The sequence below is a fragment of the Neovison vison genome, chromosome 7 (assembly GCF_020171115.1).
Source record: "Neovison vison isolate M4711 chromosome 7, ASM_NN_V1, whole genome shotgun sequence".
In the NCBI taxonomy this organism is placed as follows: Eukaryota; Metazoa; Chordata; class Mammalia; order Carnivora; family Mustelidae; genus Neogale; species Neogale vison.
Window position 1 is genome coordinate 41994741 of NC_058097.1, and position 25874 is coordinate 42020614.

General features: G+C 54.5%; 3 protein-coding genes across 8 annotated transcripts; all 3 read left to right on the plus strand.

Moving 5' to 3' along the window:
• The first annotated feature begins 49 nt into the window (after positions 1–49).
• FXYD1 (FXYD domain containing ion transport regulator 1) lies at positions 50–4285 on the plus strand. The gene is made up of 9 exons (XM_044260441.1): positions 50–123; positions 1031–1095; positions 1320–1384; positions 1858–1890; positions 2439–2513; positions 2815–2851; positions 3754–3803; positions 3989–4040; positions 4149–4285. The coding sequence occupies exons 3-8, from the start codon at positions 1324–1326 to the stop codon at positions 4009–4011; spliced, it is 279 nt and encodes a 92-aa protein (XP_044116376.1). The 5' UTR covers positions 50–123; positions 1031–1095; positions 1320–1323; the 3' UTR covers positions 4012–4040; positions 4149–4285.
• Positions 4286–4472: 187 nt separating this feature from the next.
• On the plus strand, positions 4473–13899 carry FXYD7 (FXYD domain containing ion transport regulator 7). 2 transcript variants are annotated; one of them, XM_044256315.1, is made up of 6 exons: positions 4473–4605; positions 8888–8917; positions 11219–11293; positions 11432–11474; positions 11634–11674; positions 13495–13899. In XM_044256315.1, exons 1-6 carry the CDS (start codon positions 4575–4577, stop codon positions 13515–13517), a joined length of 243 nt encoding a protein of 80 aa, XP_044112250.1. In that variant the 5' UTR covers positions 4473–4574; the 3' UTR covers positions 13518–13899. The 2 variants fall into 2 exon arrangements, with proteins under 2 accessions (XP_044112250.1, XP_044112251.1); XM_044256316.1 differs by having other exon boundaries at positions 11432–11465.
• A 277-nt stretch (positions 13900–14176) lies between these two features.
• Positions 14177–25320, plus strand: FXYD5 (FXYD domain containing ion transport regulator 5). 5 transcript variants are annotated; one of them, XM_044256312.1, is made up of 11 exons: positions 14385–14447; positions 14787–14864; positions 15201–15261; positions 17072–17152; positions 17893–17943; positions 19317–19433; positions 19725–19837; positions 21482–21577; positions 22606–22635; positions 22713–22787; positions 24987–25320. In XM_044256312.1, the coding sequence occupies exons 3-11, from the start codon at positions 15201–15203 to the stop codon at positions 25068–25070; spliced, it is 708 nt and encodes a 235-aa protein (XP_044112247.1). In that variant the 5' UTR covers positions 14385–14447; positions 14787–14864; the 3' UTR covers positions 25071–25320. The 5 variants fall into 5 exon arrangements, with proteins under 5 accessions (XP_044112248.1, XP_044112246.1, XP_044112245.1 ...); XM_044256310.1 differs by lacking the exon at positions 14787–14864 and having other exon boundaries at positions 14183–14447; XM_044256311.1 differs by lacking the exons at positions 14787–14864; positions 17893–17943 and having other exon boundaries at positions 14179–14447.
• Positions 25321–25874: the final 554 nt, after the last annotated feature.

Consider the following 25874-nt stretch of genomic DNA (forward strand, 5'->3'; position numbering starts at 1 on the left):
CTGGGAGGGGAGATCGCTGAGGGCGGCCGCAGTCCAGCTCTGGGCCAGGGGGTCCAAAGTGCTCACCCCCGGCACAGCCGGACCTTTGGGGGCCTTCTTTCAGCAGGGGACAGCCTGATTGGGGTGAGCGTCCCCTGCCCTCCCCTCCAGGCCTCACCCCCTCGCCTGGCTGGGCCACCTATTTTGGGAGCAGGAGTGGCCAGCCCGTGGCTTCCCAGGCCGGCCAGACCGGAGAGGGAGGGAGTATGGTTGGGACTGTGGGGTTCCCCAGGAGTGGGCGTGGGGGTCCAATGCCTCGCTCCCCTGTTGCTGCGTGTGCCCCTGGCTGGGGTGGCTTTCGGACACTCCTGTGTGTAGGTCGGATTGCGTCACAGTTTGGGGGCACTGGAAGCTCAGATAAAGAGAATCGTTTTAGTAACTGTCTCCACCCCATGTCTTGCTCCAACCAGGAGTCTGGGGAACGGGCGTTGTCTCCATTCCAGCCCCATTGCCTGTGCTTGAGTGTGTGTGTGTGTGTGTCCCTGCCCCTGGCATCTGTCTTCTGTCTCTCAGCCCCACTGCTCTGGGCCTCATGCCACAGGCTTGGTGGCGTCTGCCTGTGGAAGATGTCACCCAGAGGCGGGCGGAGGGGATGTTTTCCCCCCCATTCTCATCATTTCCAGAAGACGAGGAGTGGTGGCCTTTCCCACAGGGGCAGCTGGGAGCGATGTGGCAGCCGGGCCTCACCCCGGCAGGGTTGTGCGTGACCCCCGAGTGGGGGAAGGAAGGCTGTTGCCATGGTGGCCTGTGTGAGGCAAATTCCTCCAGGGTGAAGTGGGAGATATTTATACCCAGGGTCAGGCTGAGAGCTGGCCAGCGGCTGAGGGCAGGAGAGCTGGGATATTACACAGACACAGTGAGGCCGTGGTGTGCGGGCAGGTGGGCCCTCAGGTCCTGGCTGGACCATCCTTCATCCTTCACCCCTCACCGTGTGTGTCTGTGTGTCTGTCTCTCTGGCTGGCTGGGGCAAGCCATCCTGTTCTTCCCCTAGGGTAGGTGTCGGGCATCTGGGGCCTGCTGTGGGAAGGCCCAGGCCTGTGAAGGCCCCTGTGGACCGTGCGTATCTTACCCCTTGCCCTTGCTGTGTGTCGTATGACCCCCACTGTGGCTTGTTTTGGTGTCTGATGAGGCAGGGGGTGCCCCTGCTTCTCCCAGTGGTCAAGCTGGATGATAGACACTTTTGAAATCAAACCCCCAGATCCTGATTTAACCCCTTGGGTTCAAGCCCCAATGGTGGGGGGAATGAGGGAACACATTTCTTGACCCTTGGTGTCCCCCAGGACAATGGAGCCTCTCTACCACATCTTGGTTCTCTGTGTGGGTTTTCTCACCAAGGCCAGCGCAGGTGAGTCTGGGGTATGTAGCCCACCACCCACTTTGGCCCCAAGGGAGGCGGGGTTGGGGTGATGGGAAACCCTTCAAGAGAACCAAGTTGGAGACTCCAAGCTAAATGAGTCAGTGGGGTACCAGGAAATTGGGGGTTTCACATGGGTCCAGTCAGAAGCTAATATTTGGGGTGGGGGCTGATGCTAGGTCAGGCAAAGGTGGACCGTGGGATGGAGGCCCACTTCCCTCAGATGACAGAATCATTGACATCATGGGATAAGACAAGATTTGGGGGCAGTTAGGTGGCCCCTGTCCCACCAAGACAGTGCAGATGAGGCAACTAAGACCTAGAGAGGTTGGGCAGACTGCTCAGGGTCCAACGGTCCCCAGACTCTCAGCCCAGGAGAGTAAAGCCCCCACAAGGTCCCTTTTCGCTCGTCCCTGTCCAGAGTCCCAGGAAGCATCCAACCCCTGACTTCTTTCTCTTTCCAGAAGCTCCACAGGAACACGACCCATTCACCTATGGTAAGGGAGGGAGGGGTGTCTCTCCCTGGGAGCTGGGAGGGCGTATGGCCTGGGTTTGTCCGTGCTGTTCTAGTTACTCCTCTTCTCTTTCTCCATCTCTGTCGCTCTGACTCAGTGTTTGTATCTCTGTCACTCTCCTTCTCTCTCTTGTCTCTCAGATGTCTGACTCTTTGTTTTGATCTCCCCTTGTCTGTCTCTGTCTCTGTGTGTCCGTCTGTTTGATCCCTCTCGGTCTCTCTGAGTCTCTTTCTCCTTTAACCTCTCAGTATGTTATGGCTCATCCTCTGCTGCGCGTCCCTTTCTCCCCTCTCTGTTCCCCTTATCCTCTCCACCAAACTCCCCTACCTCCCTCCTCCGTGCCCTGCCTACCTCCTCCCTTTCCTTCCCACCCTCTCCTCCCCCTGATCCCTCTCTTCCTTCCTCCCTTATCTTCTTCCTTCTCTCTCCTCTCCTCTCCCTATCCTCCTTGCCCCCTCCTCCCCATTCTGCCCCTCTTCTATCCTTCCTCCTCCCCTCCCTGCCCTCACTCTCCTCCCTGCCGCCCACAGACTATCAGACCCTGCGGATCGGAGGACTCATCATCGCCGGGATCCTTTTCATCCTGGGTATCCTCATCGTCCTGAGTGAGTACCCACACCCGGCTACCTCCAGCCCCCGCAAGAGCGGGTTTTCGTCCCCGCCCCGCCCCGCCCCGCCCCGCCCCCGCCCCGCCCTCATCCCCGCCCTCCGCTCCGCCCCATCTCCGCCCCTGTCCCGCCCATCTGCTCCAACCCGCCCTGTTGATGCCCCCGCCCTACCCCGCCCCCGCCACGCCCCTGTCCCCACGGCCGCGCCCCTCGCGAGCCTGAGCCGGCGCAAGAGCGCCGCTCGGTGCCCGCCTGGAGCCGAAGCTCAGTCTCGTCCTCCTCCTACCCCCACCCACAGGCAGAAGGTGCCGGTGCAAATTCAACCAGCAGCAGAGGTAAGAGGTTCCTCCAGGCTCTCACTCATCTGCTTTCGCTCTAGAGGGGCGCTGGGGGTGAGGCGGGGAGTCCTTCGGACCCGCAGCCAGAGACCCTTCAGCAATTATGTATTAAGCACCTACTATGTGCCAAGCCCCAAAGCCAGGCCCAGGGGGACCAAATGGTGAATAAGTAAACTGCCCTCCCTGCCTGGCTGAGCTCCCAGCCCAGTGGGGGCGGCGGCCGTGGGTTCCAGCAGCCCCACAAATATAAAATCACAAAGCGTGGTAAGCGGCGAGAGAAAGAGCCACGGCGAAATGAGATCACCGCACTCGGCGGCCCAGTTTAGCTCAGCGTCCTGTTCCTAGCCCTTTGATTCATCTTTAAATAAAAATTTAAAGCAATGTATGAATACCTTCTCCATGTTAAAACAATTATAGATGTGATTTTAAATAATAGCTAATATTTAGTCCCAAGTGCCAGATACCGATTTATTGTGAATTATCTTATTTACTCCTCACACCCCTTGTATGTCTGGTAGGTGCTGTTATTAACCTCATTTTACTGATGAGGAAACAGAGGCACATGGAGGTGAAGTCACTTGCCCGAGATCACTCCACTAAGAGATGAGGGTTCTGGGTGTCTAGCCTAGGCTGTCTTTAGGCTGTCTGCTCTCCAGTCCTTCCAACACCCCATCCTCCACCAACTTCCAGGCTCTTCCCCAGCACTCGGGGAGGCACTTGTCTCACCCCCTGCCACCCGCTTAAACCGCAACTGGGTGCGCCGGGTTCTGGCGGACCCTGAGCCTGCTCCTTGCCCATCTCTGGCCCTCAGTTCGGGGGACTGTGAAATGAGGGCTGCACTGGGGGATTTATGGGGGTGGTTGCCTCTCTCCTTTTTCATCCCCAATTCCTTCTGCCAGAACTGGGGAACCTGATGAAGAGGAGGGAACTTTCCGCAGCTCTATCCGCCGTGAGTCTGGGGAGACTCTGGTGTTTGGGGGTGAGGGTGGGTTCCAAGAACCCCTTTCCTGGCCGGGACAGGCACGTGGAGGGAGGGGCTTGATCTGAAACCAGAGGGAGTTGCCCTGATGCTCCCTGCTCTGCAGGAGCTGGGGTGCCCCTCCTGACACCCGAACTCTCCGTGTCCTCCCTCAGGTCTGTCCACACGCAGGCGGTAGAGACACCTGGCACGATGGAACCCAGCCAGGTCCTGCAGCTAGGGCTGGGCTGGGGGGTGGGGAGAGGAGAAGGGGGCGAAGGGTGGGATGGGGTGGCTGGGGGGCTCTCTTGCCTCTCACGTTTTTCACCCCCACAGGATTCCCCTGGCTCCTGATGCCGCCCACCCACCACCTGTGCGCCCACCGCCCCCTGGACTGCCCTCTTCCCCAGCCCTGCTCCCACAGACTCCTCTCTGCCGCCCAGACTTCAATAAAACGTGCTTTTCTCTCTTGACAGCGTTTGGTGGATCTGTCAGTCCCTCTGCGCGGAAGCTCGGGCGCCCCCTTGGCCCCGGCAGGGGGCGCCCCCACCCTTGGGGAAGGGGCGGGGACGTCGGGAGTGGGCGGGGGCGGGGGCGGGGGTGGCCAGGACGGGGGCGGGCTCTCCGGGCCCCCATTGGCTACGGCCCCCCCAACACGAGGGCTCCCCCCATCTCCCCCCGACATCAGTCCGTCCAGCTTCCAGCTGCTGCAGCCGCGCCTTCACCGTCTCCGCATCCAGCCGCCCCCTGCTCCGGCCCGGCATGGCGACCCCGACCCAGGCCCCCACAAAGGGTGAGCGCCGCCTGGGGAGAGGGCGAGCGGGTTGGGGGGGGGTCCTGGATCTTAAAGCTTAAGGGAGAGGATCTAGGGAGATTCCAGTACTGAAAAGGGAAGGGAATGGGGAAGGGGATGTCTGTTCCTTCCATGGGTGGAGGCCCCTGCAGTGCACCCCTTGGCGCCCCTCCAGGCCTCGTGGACACCCCCTCCCGGTGGTGTCGTTCCTGTGCGGGACCCGCGGTTGGAGAGCGGCAGTCCCGGGAGAAAGGATGCGCGGACCGGTAGCTATGGCAACCGGGCGGCTGGTTCTGCACAGCGGCGGTAGTGGACGCGAAGAGACGGGCTTCGAGGGTGGGAACGGATGGGTCTGCGACCACAGGGGCTCTCGCAAATTTCAGGGTCTCCAAGATGGGCAAGGGTGGGGGAGGCATATGCCTCTCTTTTCCAGCGCGGGCTTTTATGGTGGGTGTCTCCAGAAATCCCTGACAGGCAGATTCCACGGGAAGGAGGGAGAAGGACGGAAAGACAGGGTGTAGAGAGCTGAAGGAAGTGAGAGAAAGATGGAAAGAGACGGAAGAGAGAGGGAGATGGAAAGGAATGTGAAAAATTGAAAGCCTGAAAGAGAGAGAGAGAGAGCGAGACAGGGGACCCAGAGTCAGAGACACAGAGGGAGACGTGGGGGAAGACAGATAAGATGCCGAAAGAGATTGAGAGTGAAGGGGAAGGCGGAAAGCAACAGAAAAGGATGCAGAGAGAGAAAAAATCAGAAACAAAAAAAGAGGCATAGAGAAAGACACAGAGGAGGAGGAGAGATGGACCCACAGCGCGGGAGAGAGATAGCAGGAGGAGCAGCGTGGGGTGGGGCTGAGCCACTGCGGTGAGCCCCCGCTTGGGCAGGAATGGATGGCGGGACCCTCCTTTCCAGCCAGCATGCAGGGGTGTTGTCTGGTCTGGGAGGTGCACTCAGGTGTGCACACAGATGTCCCTTCTTTACCCCCATTCAGCTGCGGCGCGATTTACATCTCACGCCCCTTAACCCAGTTATGCGCCCACTTAAACACTGGCTGCCCCCTAACAGCCCCCTTTCTTGAGGTTGTCTCTGCAGAGGAACCAGGAGAAGAATGCTCTAATGGGGATGGGGGGGTTTCCAGCACTGAGAGCAGGGCCAGAGGGGATGGGCCAGTGGTGCCGAGGAGCCCCTGGTGGTGAAGGGAACCCCAGTTCCACTCTGATCTCGCCTTCCCTGCCCCCTTTCCCGGCAGGCAGGGGCTGCTGCACCGAGCCATATCTGCAGAATTTGAAGCAGGGCGGGGGGGGGGCTGCAGAGGCTGGAAGCCACCCTAGGGAGAGGGGGCAGGGCTGAGCCAGCGGGCCTGGCGGGAGCCCAGGGCTTCTTTTCGCAGAGATGGTGGTTAACAGGATCGATGGCAGCAGACGGGCCGAGGTGGGAGGACAGACGCCTCAGCCCCACCCCCTCCTTTTCCCCAGTCACAGCAGAAGAGGGGACCGCAGGTCTTGGGAAACCCCGGGGGAGGGGGGAAGAAGAGCATGTTGTGTGTTGCACCACTTAAACTGATTAATGGATCAGTTGTGTGTGTGGGGGAGTATGGGGGAGGGAAATGAGGCCTCTCCCACTCTGTCAGAAAGCAAGAGGGAGAGATGGGGGCAAACAGAAAAGAGATGCAGGAGCACAACCTGTGGGTCCCTATCCTTGAGAAGGACCCTCGGCTTGGCCAGAAGCCAGCCCTGCAGGGCAACACTGAGAGATACAAAGGGAGCAGACGGAGCCAAGTTTGGATCCAGAATTAGACACCTAACCCCCAGGACCCCACCCAGCCTAGGGTGCTGGGACCCATTACCTCTCTTCACCTCTGAAGATGCCCCAGTTGCCATAGCAACCACCTCCTTCCTGATGTCTCCCTGGCAACTGGCCAGGAGTGGTGCACATTTCTTCTCTTGCCTCCTGGCTCCACCCTTAGCCCAGTCTCCCCCTGAGAAACCAGATTCCTGGGGCTGCAGGGACCAGAAGAGGGACTTCTGCGTAGAGCCTGGGGCACCCAGGATGAACTAAAGAGAATTTTGGACCAGGTGCTCCCCCCGTGGGCTCCTGATGGTTTGGGAAGGCGGGCTATTTGGCAACCCAGGAGACAAAGTAGTCTAATCCAACCACTCCACCTCTGATGGGGCTTCCTGCAGCCTAGGGGGGGCTTTCATTCATTCACTCACCCACTCACCCACTCCTGTGTGCATTGTTTCTTTCATTCATTCCAGAAAAGTTCTTAGAAAGACGTTTATAAATGTCAGGATTAATGGCAGAGGAGTCAAGCAAACTTCCTTCCCATCTGGTGGGGGAGCGAAGACAGCACATGCGACTCTAAAATAATGTTTCCCCATCTTGATGCTTTCGAGGACGATTTTTGTCCTATCTAGATGTTCTCCACACTCACATTTACTATTTTCCCTTTAAAGGATTCGTTTTTGACAAAGCTTAATTAATTAGCTTCATTTTATATCACCATCACAAATGGGAAATCAGGACTTTTCTCCCCCCCCCCCCTTTTTTTTTGCCTTAAAGGCAAGTATAAACTCGATTTTTAACAAGTGACTCCATGTTTCTGGGCCTCAGTGTCCTTCTGTGTGGAATAAGGGTGAAGACAGCACCCGTATCAGGGAGCAGCTGTGTAGATGGAAGAGTGTTAACACCTGTGAAGTGCTTAGACCAGAACGTGGCATGCAGTCAGTGCTATCAAATGCTGGTTAGATAGGTAAATAAAGGAGAAAACCAGACAATGTCACAACATTCTACAGAGTTATCACTGTCTGCTGAAGGCTGGGAGCCCAAGGACGGTGTCCTCATGGGAAAAGAGGGAGCTTAGCAAGGCAGAAGGTGTTAAAGACACCTCCACACCTACCCAAGACTTCCTCCTTGAAGACCGGACAGGGCACTAAGAAGGAGAAACTGACACATCATGAGAAATGGTGCTATTCCGAGTCTTGCCTGGGTGCCATCTGTATGCGTCAGTTTAGGCTAGAGTGTGCCATAGTAAAGATTTTATCAAAAATCCCAGGGGCTTCTGACAATCAAGGTTGAAGTCCCACTTATACCATACGTCCACTGCAGGTCGTCCCAGGGGGTGTCTCTGTTCACGAGAGAAAACTTCGCAACACGGGGGCAACAGGCAAAAGGGAGCTCTTGTAAGAACATTTAAATGCTCCAGCCTGGAAGTCACCTGATGCTTCCACTCACAATTCATTGGCCAAAATTAGTCACATGGTCTCCCCCCACCCCCAGTGTCAAGGAAGCTGCCATCCTTCCCCAAGCCTGGAAGAGAAAACTGATGACTGTACCTAGCATTGGCCTCACATTGCTGGTTCCCCTCAGCTAGTGATGCATGCTCTGCAGAATTCAGCTCTAGACAAGACAGAATGTCCTGAGAGCTGTCAGGAATGAGGGAGCCATCAAGATGGGCTTTTTGAATGGGAAGTGTGGTCTAAGCTCTTCTGAAGGGGAATATGGTTTGGGACAGGGAGGTGGGGGATGGGGAAAGGTAAATACACACACACACATTTTATTCACACATTAACACTTCTGAAATTGGGATGAGTCTTCTAATGGTTGGGTGTGTTTTGTATGGTAGAGTTCCATACATATTCACACACACACTGAGAAAGCTATTATGAGATCAATTTTGAATCTTAAAATTGATGTCTTAGAAATAAGTCATAAAATATATATTATATGTAATATAATATAGGGTATTTTATAGGACAATTCCTCTGCATTGGATTCAGTGGCAGGAGTGAGTGGATGAGAATAATAGCCACAGTGCCTAATTTTTTGGGAGCTGTCAAATAACTGAGAAGTTTTAGGGAGTATTCAGGGGAAGCTGATACACTCAACAGTTTATCAGTGGGATTGAAGTCTGTTAACTCCAGCATCATATGCAAATGATAGGTGTATGTGTTTTTTAGGAAGTGAGTCTGTAGCTTGCCTCAGATTTCCACAGGAGGCTAGTTCCAGGACTGCCATGTACAGTTTGGTGGGTTGTGCACTGAACAAGGGAAGGTACTGACTAATGGTGTGAGTGGGGACTGGAATCCAGCCTATGCTCCACGCTTCAAGCCTTGTGTCTTGCCATGCATGAGGCTATATCATTCAGATCAAAGGACATCTTTATCTGATTTCTACCCAGAAAACATTGGGCCAGTGGCCCCATCCGGAGTCTCAAAAATGTTAAGAAACCCAGTGTTGAAATGTGTTTTCCCTCTCTCTCTTTTCCTGTCTTCCTTGCCACAGTTCCTCAGGAACCTGATCCATTTTACTATGGTGAGTGGTAGATGTGATGAGGGTATCCTGGGGCTGGAAAGAGGGGTGGTTGCTGGTCCCCACAGGTTATTGCTGAAGTGGCTTCAGCCCTGGCAACATGATACCTGCTGGGCCACTTGCCGTGTGACCATGAGGTTTCAGTTTACATCGGCTGGGCTCTTGGAGGGCAGAATTGGATTTGGTGGGATGTGGGGGGTGGTACCCACTTTGGACCTCATCATGTCTCTGGGGTGGTACATTGTGGTCACCAGAGAAGCATACAATTCTGAGGCCAGGCTGCCTGGATTTGAATCCTAGCTTATCCACTCACTAGCTGTGTGGCCTTGAGCAAGTAACTTGTCCTCTCTGGGCTCTTCTGCAAAGAAGGGATAGTATTAGCTTTTACCTATGAGGCTTGTGGAAAGCTTTACTTGGGTGATGCCATTATATCATTCCCATGACACTGAAGCGTAAAGAAGTTACCCCCAAGTTGAGCAGACATGGCCCAGGTTCCCTTTCTAAACACCCCTCTGCCCTCTCCCTTTGCTCACTTGTACTGTTCCTCCAATATGCCAAATTCTTTCCCACCCCAGGGCCTTTGCACATGCTGTTCCCTCTGCCAGGAATGCTCCTTGTCTAGCTCTCCACACAGCTGACTAAGCTCCTTTTCCTTCTTCAGAGCTCAGATAAAATATTGACTGCTCTGCTGGGAGAGGCCCTTCCTGACTCTCTGCCAACAGGAGCCACAGACACATCTAGTCATAGTCACATGGCCCAGATGTTTCATTTTATCTTGTTCCTTGTTTTGTCACAATATGAAAGCCAATTCCCTGAGGCAGAGGCCAGGACACTGCTGGTACAGAGTGGGTGCTCTATAAATTCATATTTCAATAAATACAATTGGCCCCTGAACAACGTGGGGATGAGGAGTGCCGAGGCCCCCATGTAGTTGAAAATCCACATGTAACTTTTGACTCCCCCAAAACTTTAACTACTAATAGCCTGCTGTTGACTGGAAGCTTTACCGATGACATACACAGTTGATTAACACATATTTTGTATATTATGTGTATTATGTACTGCATTCTGGCAATGAAGGAAACTAGAGGAAAAAATGTTGTTAAGGAAATCATAAGGAAGAAGGGCGCCTGACTGGCTCAGTCAGTAGAGCATGCAACTCTTTTTTTTTTTTAAGATTTTTATTTATTTATTTGACAGAGAGAGATCACAAGTAGGCAGAGAGGCAGGCAGAGAGAGAGAGGAGGAAGCAGGCTCCCCGCTGAGCAGAAAGCCCGATGTGGGGCTCAATCCCAGGACCCTGGGATTATGACCTGAGCCAAAGGCAGAGGCTTTAACCCACTGAGCCACCCAGACACCCCGAGCATGCAACTCTTGTTTCAGGGTCATGAGTCCGAGCCCCTACTTGGGTGTAGAACTTACCCCCCCCCAAAAAAAATCATGAAGAAGAGAAAATACATTTACAGTGCTATACTATATTTATTGAAAAAACATCACATCTAAGGGGACCTGCATGTTGTTCAAGGATCAATCATATTTACTGTGGCATTTTGGACAAGAATGCTTCTTATGAAGGAAAATACAGGAAAGAATGAGATTATAAAGTGCTAAGGAGAGAATGGGAAATTCCAAATAGACAAGGTTTCAGAGAAGCTTTCACTGACATTTGAATAAAGCCCAGAAATTGGTATGGTGGGAATATTGGCGGGGAGAGAGCTTTCAGGCAGAGGGCACAGCAAATTCAAAGGCCCTGAGGTAGGACCATACCTGATCTGCTCCAGGAATGGCAGAGAGACCAGGATGCCTGGGGGAGGGGACTGAGGCGGAAAGTGGAGTGGGGTGAGGTCTGAGAAGGAACTGCAGCTTTTCCTCAGAATGCACTGGAAGCCAGGGTGGGGTGGGGACTCCAAGCTGGGGGACCCTGATCTGACTCAGCAGGATCCCTGTGTCTGGGGTGCGGGGAGACCACAGAGCAGGTTGCTTGCTGAAATAGTTCAGACAGGTGATAATGGTGAACAGGACCAAGTGGGAGGCAGTAAAAGGAGGGGAGGTACATGTGTCTATGATGTAGAGGATGGTTTTTTGTATACACGAAGCATCTAGGGAGGAGTCAGGGTAAAGAGGTCAAGGGAGCTCTTGAGCTCCTGCTCTCCATCCTCACACTAGCCCATTGTGGGAGCCCCCAGCACAGCCCGCAGCATCCCTGGACCCTGGATCCCTGGCCAGGCAGCCTTGAAGCCAGGTCAAGGCTCCAGGAAGGGCTGAGGTGCTCCCCATGTTGATGTCCCCCATTGTCTCCCCCAGACTATGACACTGTGCAGACGGTGGGCATGACTCTGGCCACCATATTGTTCCTGCTGGGCATCCTCATCATTATCAGTAAGTGTGACCCTTTCCTGGGCTTCAGAGCGCCACCAAGGGGGCTGCCTTGGGATGGCTGGGCATCTACAGTTTCCCTGCTGGCTTTCATCCAGACTCTTACGTCCTGCCTCCTTGTGTCTATCTGTCTCCTCACAGGCAAGAAGGTCAAGTGCAGGAAGGCGGACTCCAGGTCTGAGAGGTCTGGCAGCAGCGGGGAGAGAGAGGAGAGGGGCGGGATCAGCCTGGGGTGCAGGGGTATTTCCCTAACAGAAGGGCTCCAGGGTCCCCCCATCTTTCCCAGAAAGCCTGTGGCTATTGGATTTCTTGATGTTTTTCTCTCTGGTCTTTGCTTCCGCAGCCCAACGTGCAAATCCTGTAAGTCGGAGCTGCCCTCCTCAGGTGAGGGGGAGGAAGGGAAATGGGGGCAGTTGGGGAAGAGGGGTGGCACTGGATGTCCCCCAAGAATGATGCCACCCATGAATGGATGGGCCAACCGCAGTGGGAGCTGAGGCCCCTCGGATGGAAGAGGGTAACCTATGGAGTTAGTGGGGTGTGGGGAACGTCCTAGAGTCCACTGAAGCTTCCCAGAAACAAGCAGACAAGCTCCGGGAAAGCAAGGATGAACTAATTCTCCAGGGGAGAAAGCCACAAGTCTGTGAAGAGAGGTGGGGCCACAGCATTCGGATTAGGGACAGAGCTAAGCACTACAGGACAGGGGGAAGATGGGATATTTTCCAGACCTTATTGTTCAGCTGGGAAGACCAAGGATGAAATGATCAAGAAAAAGGAAGGAGATTGGGCACCTGGCTGGCTCCGCTGGTGGGAGCTTGTGACTCTTGATCTCAGGGTTATGAGTTCGAGCCCCACACTGGGGGTAAAGATTACTTTAAAAGAAGGAAAAAGAAAGAAAAAGGAAGGTGGGAAGGGAGGAGAGGGGGAAGGAGGAGGGAGGAAAGGAGGGAAGGGTTTTTGGATAATTGTATCAAAATAACCAAAGGAGAGACACATAGAATACAGATTTTAAAAACTGATTTTGGAAAAGAGACTATGGGGATGGAAGGAGTATGAGATGGAAAGTACAGGAAGGGAATAAAGTGTGAGAAGGATGGAGGGGGTGTATGTGGGGGGTGGAGAGTGGAGGGGGAGTACAGGAGAGGAAGGGGATGGAAGAGTTGGGGGGTGGGGGGCCATAGAAGGGGTGGCAGGTGTGGAGGGGTGAAGAGTGTGGAGGGAGTGAAAGGTGGAAAAAGGGGTGGGGGCCATGGAGGGAGTGGGGGCATGGAGAGGTAAGGAGTATGAGGGTGTGGGGGTGTGAAGGGGTGAGGGGGGTGGGGAAAGAGGCGGTGCAGGTGGATGGAAGGTGGACAGAGATTAGGTTGTAGGAGGGAATAAGCTGCAGATGAGAGATTGGGACTCCTTGGGGGTGTTAATTCGAATTACGTAAAAATATCCTGACCTGTTTTTAGTGGAACTGTGTCCTTTCCAGGGACTTCTAAAAATCAGAAATGGGAATCTCTCTGCCTCTCACAGAAAGGCTTAGAACTAAAAAGTGGGTCTTGGGGTACTCTGTGCTTGGGGGGATTTTGCGTAGAATTTGATGTGTTTTGTTTTGTGTTCTTTTCATGACATTTAAAAACCCTAAGGGGGGGGTTGTGGATGACTTCTTTGTGGATGAGGGCGGCGGGGGTGGGGTGGGGTGGTTGGCGCTAGTACCTGGGGCAAGGTCTCAGAATATGCCAGGACTGTGACCCACTCCAGTTGCCTGATGGTCCCCAGTGGGTGGGACACAGAGGAATTCCAACTGTGTCCAAACATTGGGGAAATAGGGTGTGTGTCTAGGATGGGGGTATAGGAGGAGGCTGGCGACCCAGGAGGGGCATGGAGATTTCCTTCTAGCAGGGGGGAAATTCCAGAAGGTCCCAAGGTGGGCCAGGGGTCTCCAGCCTCATCACAGGTATGCTCCCCTCCATGACAGTGTCCTGTGGGGCAGGACAAAAGTCACACAGGTGCTCCCTAAAGGAATCATTGTGTGGGGAGGCAAAACATTCCCAGTGTTAGCTCGAGGGTGACAGTTCCTGGGGGTCTGGCTTCCATGGGAGGATGGGGGGAAGGGGGCACTGGTTTGTGGGAAGGGTGCCCGGTGTGGGTGACCACAGCTCTCTGACACTGTCTCTGTGTCTCTCTTTGTCTCCACCCACCCCCCCACCCACGGTCCCCAGCCCCTGGAGGTGGTGGCGTGTAAAACCAGCCCTGGGCACCTCCACTGCTGTCCCTGCCTGAGTGCAGAAGCCTGAGGACCGGGTGGAGGCAGTGGGGACCCCAGCCTTGCGCCGGGGAGCGCTCCCCCGAATGAGCCGCCCCACCCACCCGAGGCTGGTGCGGCTGCACCCCGCTGCCCCTCCCCAGGTCTTGGCAATGACGACCCCCCAAAGAGCCCGTCTGCATCCCGGACCCAGGGACTCAGGCCTCCAGCTCCTGGGGTCCAGGAGTCCAGCCCCAGCCCCCCAGAATGCCCACGTATTGCTCCCCTGCACCTCCCTGTCTCCCCTCCGAAGATCGGTTTCCTTGCACCCTTGGAGTCTCTGTCTTGAGCTTAATAAATGTGCACTTGGTTTTTTCCCCTGTTCTGTCTGTGAGTTCTCATCTGTGGGGACAAAATGGGGGAGAGGGCAAAACTGAACCTTGGGGGAACTCTCTCCCGTCCCCAGGCTTGCCACCTCCTTCTTCCTCCCCTCCCCCAGCGCCCCAGTGGCCTCCCCAGTCTCAGAGACCCGGGAGTTTCCCCTCCCGTGCTCCGCGCCTCCTCCCCAGTTGCCTCCCGTCGCTTCCCCGCCGCCCCCGCCACCCCAGAGTAGACACCCCGCCCACGCTCCCCTGCCTCCCCGAAGGTTTCCCACCCACCAAGACCTGCCGGTGCTCTCCCGCCCTCCTCCCCACAGCGGGTGGGTGGAGGCCACTAACCGGCCTCTCACCCCTGCCCCCCATCGCCCTCAGCGTCTCCCCTTCCTGCTCCCACCGCGGGCTCTGAAGCCAGGAAACCCGAGAGGAAATGACTGAGCCCGTCTCGGTCCCCGCCCGCCAGCTCTCCCCTGGCCACACCCTCCGCCGGGACGCAGCCACCGCCGCTGCCCTCTGTCCACGAGGCTGCCGGCTTGGGACCCCCGGCTCTGACGTAAGTCTCTCCTCCGATCCGCCTGGGCCCGCCTCCCCTCTGCTCAGGGGCAGGGCTCAGGTGCCTGGAGGACTGCTCTTTTCCTGCCTCTCTGCCCCCTTACTCATGCTCCAGTCTCCTCGCCTGCTCTTGGGGCACTACGGTGGGCTGCGGACTCCCTGTGGGCCTCAGTCTCCCCAGCTCTCTGCCATTCCTCTCCAGCCGGGTCTCCAAGAGGTGCCCAGCATCCTGCTCTATTGTCCCTGAGGCAGTGAGGCCCCTAACACCAGCTCACTTTTTCCTCTGAGATCCGGAGCACATTACTCATTCTTCCTCTTTCCCCTCCTTGCTGACTCCTAGCCTCTGGGGACAGCCACGGAGGGAGGCACAGGGGCCCCCTGATCTACTCCTGTGCCTTGTAGGCTCAGCCTTGGTGGGGTAAGTTCTTCTCTGCCCCAGGGGTGCCCCTGTGCTGTGGTTGCTACTGGAAGCCCCTTTCGGTCTGATGCTTCTTGTTTTCTTTGGGGGCCTGCAGATGGAAGAAGGGGGTGGTTGCTGGGGGCCTCCCTCCACTTCTAGAGCCCTCCTTCTCCTTGAAGCCCTGGCGGGGCTGGGGGTGGGTGTCCTTGAAGTCAGAGGTGCTTCCTCTGGGTAAAGAAGGGGCTGCAGGATCCCCACGGGACCGGCGTGTGTATGTGTGTGTGTGTGTGTATGTCGGGGGGAGGTCCTGCCTAGTGACATCATGGCTGACTCCAGCTCCTGTTCACCCCATAGATGTCGCCCTCTGGTTGCCTGTGTCTCCTCACCATCGTTGGCCTGATTCTCCCCACCAGAGGTAAGGCTGAGCCCTTGTCCCCACTCTGTCCCAGAGTGCCCCACCTTGAGTACACTGGTGGGGGGTGGGCGGGCGCCCAGTGGATTTCGATGGCCTGCCCTGTGTCTCCACCCTCCTACCGAGGCAGCACCAGGAAGTGGGGGCTTGGTGGAGGGGACCGGGGTTACACCCTCTTTGCACACCTCGCACCTGGGTGGCCGCTTCCAATGAGTCTGGCCAGAGCCTGTCCTGCTGAGCATCTTCATTTCACCTCCAAGAAGAACTCACTGAGTTTGGTTTGGCTGGGAGACTGGTGTCAGTTTTCTACCGAGCAGCCAGGAACCCTAGGCTCTCAGCAAAGCCGCTCCTTGGACAGCCTGGTAATCCGGGTAATACACGATTAGGCAAAGGGGGTGAGCTGGGGCCAGTCTAAGAGTAAGAACTGTCTCAGTCCTCCCTGGGGAGGGTTTCTAGAAGACAGTACTCATGGTGGGCATTTGCAGGTGCTTTCTACATGGCTTGTGGTGCCTAGGAGAACTCATTTCAACTTAAGCCTTACCCTGTTATGCATACGGTCAAGCCCATTTTATGGATGAGGAGACCGAGGCTCTGCAAAGGGAAGTGTCGTGTGCTAGAGGCTAGAGACCAGTGAGGCTGGCATACAACCATCTTTCTTGCCCCCAGAATTTGGGTCATGTATTCTTTCAGTCATTCGTCAGTGTTCACTGAGCAGCTACTGCGCGCCAGGCTTTATTCTATGCATGGGGGAAGCAGCATCACATAAAACAGGAGCTCACATTCTAGCTGGGAAAGACAGGCAATAAACAATCCATCAGCAAACTGATGGCATGCTAGAAGGTGGTAAATGCTATGGAGAAAAACAGAGCAGAGTAATGAGGACTGTTTCGACGGGGTGGCCCCAGAAGACCTCGCTAGAAGGTGATATTTGGGCAGACACTCAAAGGACATGAGGGAATGAGCCAAGCAGGCATCTGGGGGATGAGTGTTGTCCAGTGAGTGCAAGGAACAGCGCGCAGGCCAAGTGGCTGGGCTGGGGTGAGCAAGGGCAGGGTGGGAAGAGGAGAGGTGAGAGGGGTGACAGGGGACCAGATGGAGGGGAGAGGGGGACAGCCCAGGCCCCACAAGTCCTTTGGCTTGTATTAGGAGCAAGGAGAGGGCTCTGCACAAGCAAGACCTTGACCTGACCCAGGGGTTGACGGGCCCCTCTGGTTGCCAGTGGGAGCAGACTGCAGGGGGCAGGGATGAAGGCAGGGAGCCCCGAGGGGGGGGGTATCCAGGCCAGAGAGGGTGAGGCTGGGCCAGGGTGGGAGCAGTGGCTATATCCAGCTCTGGCTGCATATCAGGGAGTAGGGGAGACCCTTTCCTCTGCTGTGTCCTTTCACCCTGTCTGTAGCCCTGAGAAGCAGATATAGGTAGTACGCCGTCTTTGCAGATGAGATAGCTGAGGTTCAGAGAGAGGACTTCACCTGCTCCAGGTCACATAGGAAGGAAGTCGCTGGAAACAGAATTTGAGACCATAGCCCTGGCTAACTTTAGGACCTGGGCCCACGAGGCTAAATCACCTTTCCTTTCCCACAAGTTTGGGCAAGGGAGAGGAGCTGGAGAAGGAGTGCTGGGCATCAGCGTTTCTTAAAACACTTCCAGGACCATGGATGGATACCACTATTCAAATGTCTGTCTGTCTGTCTGCTGCTCCACCAGTATGTCCTGAGCTACTGCCCACAGCTTCAGAGGGGAGGGCAAGGTGGAATTTTGATGAGAGAAGCGGGGCAAGAGGCTCCTCTCTGACTCCTTGCCCTTGGTTTCTCAGGACAGATACCGAAGGAGGCCACAGTTTTTTCTCCAGCAGACCCAAACCGATCAAACGTTCGTGCTCTGACACCAGCCCCAGGTGAGGAAAGAGAGATAGATCTGTCAAGATCCTGTCACTGCAAATAACAACAGCCACAAAAATCTCAAGCTCTGACCGCTTAGGAATTTTGGATTTGTGCAATCGGAAAGTCTGGTGATGGGCCTTCAGGCATGGTTGGGTCTAGGTGCTCAAATGATGCTATCAGGAACCTGTCTCAGTCTCTTGGTTCTATCTTTTCTGATTTGGCTGGACGATCCTTTTATGGGATCAAGACGGCCCCTAGAGACCTGAGGCTTCCGTGCGTCCTGTTAGGAAGTCGGAGGAAAACGGGTTTCCCCTTCCCCAATCCAGCAAAATTCCCACAACTGAGCATCCCTGACTGGGCTCAGGTGGCAAGTCCAGCCATGAGCTGATCATTGTGGCCACAGGCCAAAGCTGATTGACCATACCCCAGTCTCATGTTCCAACCCCAATAAGACTGGTGCCAGCCTCACTGAATGAAGCAGACCCAGACTCAGGGAATGGTGGTTCATAAGGAAAGTTCCAGGGGCTCTTTCCAGAGGTGGATGAGTTCTGAGTAGGGGCATATGCATCTGTGGGAGGAGAAGGCTGAAGCAGGGCAGGTGTGGGCGAGGCCGTTGGGGCGTTAGCAAGTGGTTCGGTTAATTAAATCATCTCAATTTTATAAAAATTGAGCGGCTACAGAAATCCCCCAGTTCCTCTACCCATAGACCTTCTCCACATCTTCTCTCTCTTCTTTCCCTGTTTCTGGACTCCAGATGCAGACCTAGAACCCAAGCCCACCCCTCAGATAAGCCCGCAGATTGGTGGTGAGTGGAGGAGGGGGCGGGACCGTGGGCCTGGGAGGGACCCCTCTCCTTCTTTCTCTCCCACATGACCCTCCCGGTCCTTGGTTACTCATTTTGGTCCCCCAGCTCTGAACCCTCTGTCTTACTTTGTGGTGGGACAACCAGCCACCCACCTCCGCTTCTTTAGAAACAAATCCTTTGAAATCGTGAAAAAGAATATGCAGACTGAAAAATACAAAACCCATAAACATAGAACTAAAGCAGATTACTCTAAATCGATCCCCTGCATAACCGGCACCCAGCTCAAGGATCAGAGCTTTGCAAACACCCCGGCAACTCCCCAGGGGCCAAAGCCATTCCTTCCTTCCTTTAATCTCTGTATCTTTTGCCTTTTTTGAGTTTTCAAGCGAGTTTTGAATTGTTTCTGGGAGTATCATTCAAAAAGTTCTCCCCGATTTTCTCCATGAATATTTAATGATCCCATAGTACGTGCACACATTCTGCTTGGAAGTGACACAGATATTATAGGCGGGATGAAATCCTATGGTTCATCCCCCATTCTGTTCTCTCCCCGCCATCTCCAAGAGGCCCCCACTGCTGGCGCTGGTTGGGGAGTAGCCCCCCAGAGATGTTGGACCACAGGGGGATTGCCTGCAGAAAATATCCTGACTGGGGAGTGTGTTCCTGTGAGCTGGTCGTTTGCAAAATGATTGTTGTTCTGCAACTTGCTATTCCCCCCCCATGCAACGGTATGTTTGGAGGCTCTCCCCACATTCCTGTATAAACCACTGGTCTTTTTCTTTTGCACTGCTGTCTGGTACTCTGCTTGGATGTCTGCACGCGGTTAAGGAAAACTTGCACGTCTTGTGAACATACTAGTCTTCTCTCCTACACCCAGCAATGCAATAGGCAACCTCATTCCCTCCTCCTTAAGCAAACCCCGTCAACGCTTATGATATATTGGTCATGGTTCTATCTGACCTGCGTTCACTCACTCAATCCTCACCCAAACCTTCTGAGATAGAACAGCCTTCCTTTACTGACAAGGAAACAGAGGCTCAGAATAGCTCACTCAAGGTGTCACAACAAGTCAGGGACTGAGGTGGGACTGGGGGTCCCGGATCTCGGAGTTTACCCACAACGCTATGGGACAAAGAACACGAACACCGACGTGTGTTTTCAAAGCCTCTTGGGAAGTGGCTGTGCAGATTCACCCTACCGCCAGCCACAGGCCAGTGTCCCCCTTTCCCGCCCGCACTGTGACAGCTGCAACATGACCGTCCCTGATTTTTGCGAACCAGAGGAGGGGGAGAGGGCCCTCTGATGTTTTATGGATCTGCAAGCCCTTGTTTCACTCATTGCTCACCCTTCCCTCACTCATCTGACCTGAGTAGGAACAACACCAGAGCAGGAGGAGAAGATCCAGACCCCGAAAATGGAGTCCCAGCAACCGACGGGAGTGCACCCGCCCCTAGCCACAGATCCGAGGACAGGCAAGACCGGCCCAGAAGGTACGGCCTGGGACTAGAAAGGCAACATACAAATTTTGTTTAATTCTCTATCTGGGTCAACAGTTCCCCAAGTACATTTCTCAGAGCACCTGTTTGGGGAATTGTTCATACATTTTCAAAAAACTCTGTTTTGATTTGCGGTCAAAGGTATTTGGGAAACTTTGAGTTAACCACATTTCTTTTTGGCGGGACTTCTTGGAGTCCTACTAACACGTATTTGCAGCAAGCATCCCCTACAGGAGCTTGTTGTATACAGTGTTTTCCAAACCTGATGGACTTTTTTTTTTTCAGGTTCCTTTATAGTGCTGGCACCTGGAAACGTGGATGTAGATGTTTCCTTTGTGTACCTCTTCATGTTAGAGCAGGAGCTTTTCACTTGCAAAATACTGCAAACACAACTAAAAGTAAAATAGATTTATTGGCTATATGTGTTCTGTAAAGTCCCAATATAGGATTTCAGGAACAGCTGGATCCAAGTCCTCAAGGACTGCCATCATAACTGACTTGCTCTCTCTTTCTCAGCTCTGTTGTCTATGTTCTTAAGTTCTCAAGTTTCTTTTCCCCTCTTGGTGGCAAATATAGTCCTATAGTTCTATTTAAGTCATAAACCCAGCAGATAGAGCACATCTCTTTCTCATCTGTAGCCCAAGGCATAGAATTGACACTTACTGGCCAGCTGGGGTCACACGCCCACGTATGGCCAAGGGAGCCAGGGAAACGGATTGCTCTGACTGGTTAGGCCCGAGTCTTGTGCCCACTCTGGGGCTGGAGAGCAGGGTCACCCCTGTCTGCACTGCATAGACCAGAGTCAGGGAAGAAGTAGTTCCCCTCAGGAACAGTGAGTCTGTTAACAGGCATGGGAAAGGATGCTGAGCTGAGGGGAAGCCAGCAGGTGGTCTCCCATTCCTGTGTGACCCATATTTGAAGAGCAGCCCCATCTGGAAGGTACTGTAGCTTGGACCATTCCCAGGCTGACATACATGCACAGTTGTGCAGACTGGGCACTGCACAAGAGCATCACCTCCAAGGCCATGTCACTAACCTTGTGGATTTTTATAATCATTGTAGTTTTCCAGGGATGGCAGTGAAGCATCTGATTCTGACAGAGCCTATCTATTAGAGCAATTTTACCACAGATGGAAATAAAATGTCTTAGAGAAGAGAACTATTCTATTTTCCACCAAAATGGAGGTGCGGGGATTTGTAGTGACTGTGTCCACTCTTCCCAATGGAGAAAGCATTCTCACATCTCTAGATTCATTTGCTGTGAGTCCGTGTTGACCCGAGTTACTCTGTGTTATGATATCATATTCCTGAATATGCGTGAGAGAAATTCAGATGGGCTGAGGGGGTCATGAAATCAAGTGGTAAAAGGCACCTTAGAGCCTTGGCTCACCAGAGCCCTCCTCCCAGGGAAGAAGGAGCTTGGGTCACATGCTCCCCCTTGTGGCCTGTGTTACAATAGAACCAGATGGACTGGGTAAAGCGGGAGCAGGCCCTCCCACCCCAAAGAAAGGGGAAGCTGCTCCTAGGAGGAGAGCCAGCTCTAGGGTGACAGCAGCAGTGGAGTTTGCTCTGTGGCAGGCACTGTGCTAAGCTTTCCCATGTTAACTCATTCAGTGCTCATGGCCCCCTGCGTGGTAGGAACTGTCAAAACCTCATTTTACAGGAGGGCAACTGGGGCTTAGAGAGGTTACTCTGCTAGCCCTGTGCCACACAGCCCAAAGCTGCAGAACCAGAATGTGAGCCCAGGCTCTCTAGGACCAGTGTGCCTGAGCCCCGCACAGCACACAGTCCTTTACGTTCTCTGTGGTTTCCATGTGTCTCTCCTTGCTGCCAGTCTGGCTTGAGCCTTCCCTTGGCCAAGGCTTTCCCGAACATCTCATGATCCTTGCCTGTCGGTTCATACTTAAGAAGTGAGGTGGTGGGGCACCTGGCGGGCTCAGTCTGCTAAGCGACTGCCTTGGGCTCAGGTCATGATCCCAGGAAGGGAAGTCATTGTGCCTTGTCTCCTCCACAACTCATTTCTGCCCTCTGCCACCTTCTAGCCACACCCTCGGCTGAACCCAGTAAAAGCACAACGCTCTCCAAAAGGCAGTCTCCAGGCAAAGGCGGCAGGCCAGACCCTACCCTCGGGACGACTGGTCAGTAACTCCCTTCCCAGACTGGAAACAGGAAATTTCCTATACCCTGTGTATTTCTAGCACCTGGAACCATGCCCAGCACGAAATAGTCCTCTGTAAACATGTGTTGGGTGGATACATGAGTTCAAGGCTGGAAGGAGGGGGTTATAAGGTAGGCGTCCAATAAATGTCTGGATAGACAAACGAATCCATGAATGATTGCCCAGTGCAAACCACCGTGACGCTCAGTGGCTTAAAATAACAACCATTTATGTAGCTCCCAAGGTTGCAGTTTGGAAATTTCATCTGGGCTCAGTTGAGGGGCTCTTCTGGTCTCAGCTGGACTTACTCATGCTTCTGAGATCAGTTTAGGGGTCAGGAAGGGAGCTCTGTTTCAGGGATACCTTGATCTGTCCCTTTGTGGTCTTATCTTCCACTTCCTGCCCAGCCAGCCCCACTGAAGGGGTAGAAATGATTGGTCACATAGAGAGTTCATTCATTCATTCAAAACACATTGACGAGCACCTGCTGTGTTCTAGGTATGAGAGAGAGCAGTGAACAAAGCCAACAAAAATCTCTTCTCTTGGGAAATCTCTTCCCCATTTTTTTTGAGGATAGAGATAATAATAAGAGTTATAAGAATTATCTATCAGGTAGTTTAAAGCTGCTATCAAGAGAAATAAAGTAGCATTATGGGCAGAGGTGACTGGAGGGCCGGGAAGACCTCCCTGAGAAGGAGCTGAGGGGGAGTCATGTGGATGTCTGGGCAGGGGTGTTGCAGGTAGAGGCAGCAGCCAGTGCAAAGGCCCTGAGGTGAGAGGGGCCTTGTCCAGCCGCTAGTGGGGTGGCCATAGAGGTGAGCGCTGGAGTGAGGAGCTGAGGTAGAGAGGGGGTGGGAGCTATGTGGTGCATTGTATGAGGCTTTGGTTCTAAGTATCCCAAGGCTGAGACCCAGGTCCTCCTCCCTCCCTCCCTACTGTCTCCGTCATTCACTGCTTCACTCCACAATTTTTGAGGAACACTGACTTGCTCCCTGTCTGTCCCCCCAGGTTCCAGTGAGGACAACCCCTTCTCCTATGGTAAGTTACCCATGGGAGGAGTGGGAAGAGGCAGAGAGGGAGGCCCCTTTTGTTCTACTCCACTTTTCTCTCTGCAGATGAATACACTCTCCGGAAGCGGGGGCTGCTGGTCGCAGCTGTGCTGTTCATCACTGGCATTGTCATCCTCACGAGTAAGACTCAGAGCTGGGGGAGGCCCCAGCCTCTACATGTCTAGCTACATGTCTGGAGAAACCACACTGGAAGAAGTCAATGGCTTAAAATGATCACCATTGACTTAGCCCAAACATGCCCTTTGGAGATGTAGGCTGAGCTCAGCTGGGTGGTTCTTCTGGTGGCAGCAGGATGGCACAGCAATGGGGAGGGGCAGCCGTGTCCCCACAGCCTGGAGAGGTGACAGGAGGGAGTGGTGGCGCCAGGGACTAGTGGGAGACAGAACTGCAGATGGGGCCACTGGCTTGGGTCATGGCTCTGTGGCTCCAGGGAGAGGTTTCCAGCCTCTGCATGCCCCTGCCCTCCATCCCACCAGGAGGGAGCAGAGGGGGAAGGGATCTGAAACCCAAACCTCTCTCTCTGGCCACGGCCTCCCAGCCAGGGCTCAGCTAGGTGACGAGGGGCCAAGGGGTTGCCCTCTCTTGGGGGTTGGGGACAGCGTTGCATGGAGCCCAGCATTGTATAGGGGATGGGGGCAGAGAGAGAACAATGAGCAGAAAAATGAATTTTTAAAATGCTGTAGATGAACTAAAACACACAGGCCGCCCATTCACAAGCTCTGCGTGAAGCCATATAGCTTACATCAAGTGTTCTTGCCTCTCTTGCCCAACTTCCCCATCAGGAAAACACACACAGCCACATCCTTTTCTGTCTGAGGTGGGAGGCAGAACACTAGCAGTGGTGAGAAGAGATGGTGGGTGCCTCCTGCCCCCCACCGAGTCCAGGACTCGAGAAACACTGTCTCTGCCTTGTTGATCCTGACCTTGTGCTGGAGCCTGTCCTCACCCCCTCCTTCCGCCATCCCCCAGATGGCGGGTGCCTCCTGCCCCCCACCGAGTCCAGGACTCGAGAAACACTGTCTCTGCCTTTGTTGATCCTGACCTTGTGCTGGAGCCTGTCCTCACCCCCTCCTTCCGCCATCCCCCACCCAGACTGCTGTGGGAAGAGTGAAGCTCAGAGAACTAGGGGTGTGCCCAAGGTCATGCAGCACCTGAAAATCAGGGAAGGACTGGACCCAGGTCTGTGTGAGGGCAGAGCCTGAAAGTTAGCTCTGGGGCCGGCAGTGGTTCCGGGGACAGTCATCTGTGGGTACCTACTCTGTGCCTATGCTGTGCCCGGTCCCCACCCTTGGGGAGCTCACATCCAGTGGGGGGATGATAGTAAAAAGGCGAGTGCATTAGTGAGCAGAGTGGACATTGCCAGAAGGAAAAAAAAAGCAGAATAACAAGCCAGGAGGGATGGGAAGAGACACTCCCTTTAAAGAGATAAAGTCAGAACAGATTCTTGATGATGAGAAAGACGATTTGAAAAGCAGGTAAAGGGAGCAGCAAGTTCAAAGCAGGAATTAGCTGAGCATGTTGCAGTAACCACAGGAAGAGGCCGGGGTGGCTGGGACTGTGTGAGCCTGGCGGGGAGTAGAAAGAGGTGAGGAGGCAAAGGTGGCAGCTCGTGACTTGTCTTCTGGAATCCGCCCCCTCATTCACTTTGGTCTGGCCCCCCCAACCTCCACTGTTGTCCATTAAGCCCACCTGTCTCCTTCTACCTCAGGGCCTTTGCACTGGCTATTCCCTCTGCCTGGAACACCCTTCCTCTAGATGTCCACGTGGCTCCCCCCCTACCTCTTTCGATGTGCTCAAATGTCACCTGCTCAGTGAGGCCTCTCTAGTTAATGCCGTGAGGATGGCCCCGGCCCCTGGGCCTCCCTGCCTCCCTCCCGGCTTTAGTTTTCTTCTGAGCCCACATCACCATCTGATCACTGTCCGTACACTTGACTTAGTCATTTTGCTCATTGTTGGTCTCCCCAACTACTAGAAAGTTAGCTCTCGCAGGGCAGGGATTTTATTCATTCCTGTCCCCAGCTGTGCTCCTGGTGCCAAGATCAGAGCCTGGCACATAGTAGGTGTGCAGTAAATATTTGCTGAATGAACGAATCACACACAAGCTCAGAGGGGTTTTCAAGCTCCTCTGTGTGTGTGGGAGGCTGCTTGCTTGGGGCCCTCGCACTCGCTCTTTTCTTGTGTGCCCCTCATCTCTGGCTCAGGGTTGCCCTGGAGCTTCCTGAGGGACAGGGTCAGCAGGCCTTGACCCCTAGCACCCAGAGCACACGCAATAATCACTGTTGTTCCAACTCATGACTGAACCCTTTTCTTCACCCACAGGTGGCAAGTGTAGGCGGTTACCCCAATTATGCCGGAATCGTAACAGGTGAGACCATTGGAAGTAAGGGCCGGCAACTGAATTGATGGGCACCCCAAGACTGAGTCCCCACCGGCTCACCGTGCCCAGCCACCTCCCTCCCCTCGCGAAGCCTGCAGAATAGTCAATAAAGCCCAGCCTGAGAGGGAAGACCCGCATGGAGACAGAGCTGGGGCTGATGGCCCAAGGCCCCTCCCCTCCCCACCCTGCCCACCCAGAGGACTGCCCAGCTCCCTGGGCACTGCTCCCCAAGTTACCCATTGTTTTCAGATGAAAAGTAAAGCACTGTGGTCCTTGCCCATGGCCTCTGATCATTCGTGACTGGGGAGCGGAAAAAAGCAGCTGGGACTGGGGATGGGTCCCCCGAGGAGTGAAGGAAGGGGGCCACAGACTTAAAAGCCAAGGTAGAGAACCCAGAGAACACAGCCTGGCTGGTGTGAGGCAGCAGGGATGGGAGGGTAGGCCGTGGGGACTCTGGCTGGTGGGAGCATCGGCACTGGATTGGGCCCACAGCAGTTCAAGACCCCAGCCTGGTGTCTGGATGTGAGCTCACCCCTCATCTTGGTAGGAAACTGGCCAAGTGCAAATGGAGGTCCCAGGCCCACAGGGGCCTACTTTTCTTTACACTGCAGATCTCTCGTCACTGTGAAGGGCCTCACACAGGAGTGTGGGCTCCCCAGCCTGCCCATCCGAACTCTATCCACAACCCCCACTACAAATGACTGCCTTTGGGCCACCTCTTGGTGGAGGGGGAGGCCCATCAAGAAGGCCACACAGACCCTGGAGGGGGAGGGCTCAAAGCCATTTGGGCAGGGAATTCCGGGGTCCCGGGGACCCTGAGCAGGGTCAAG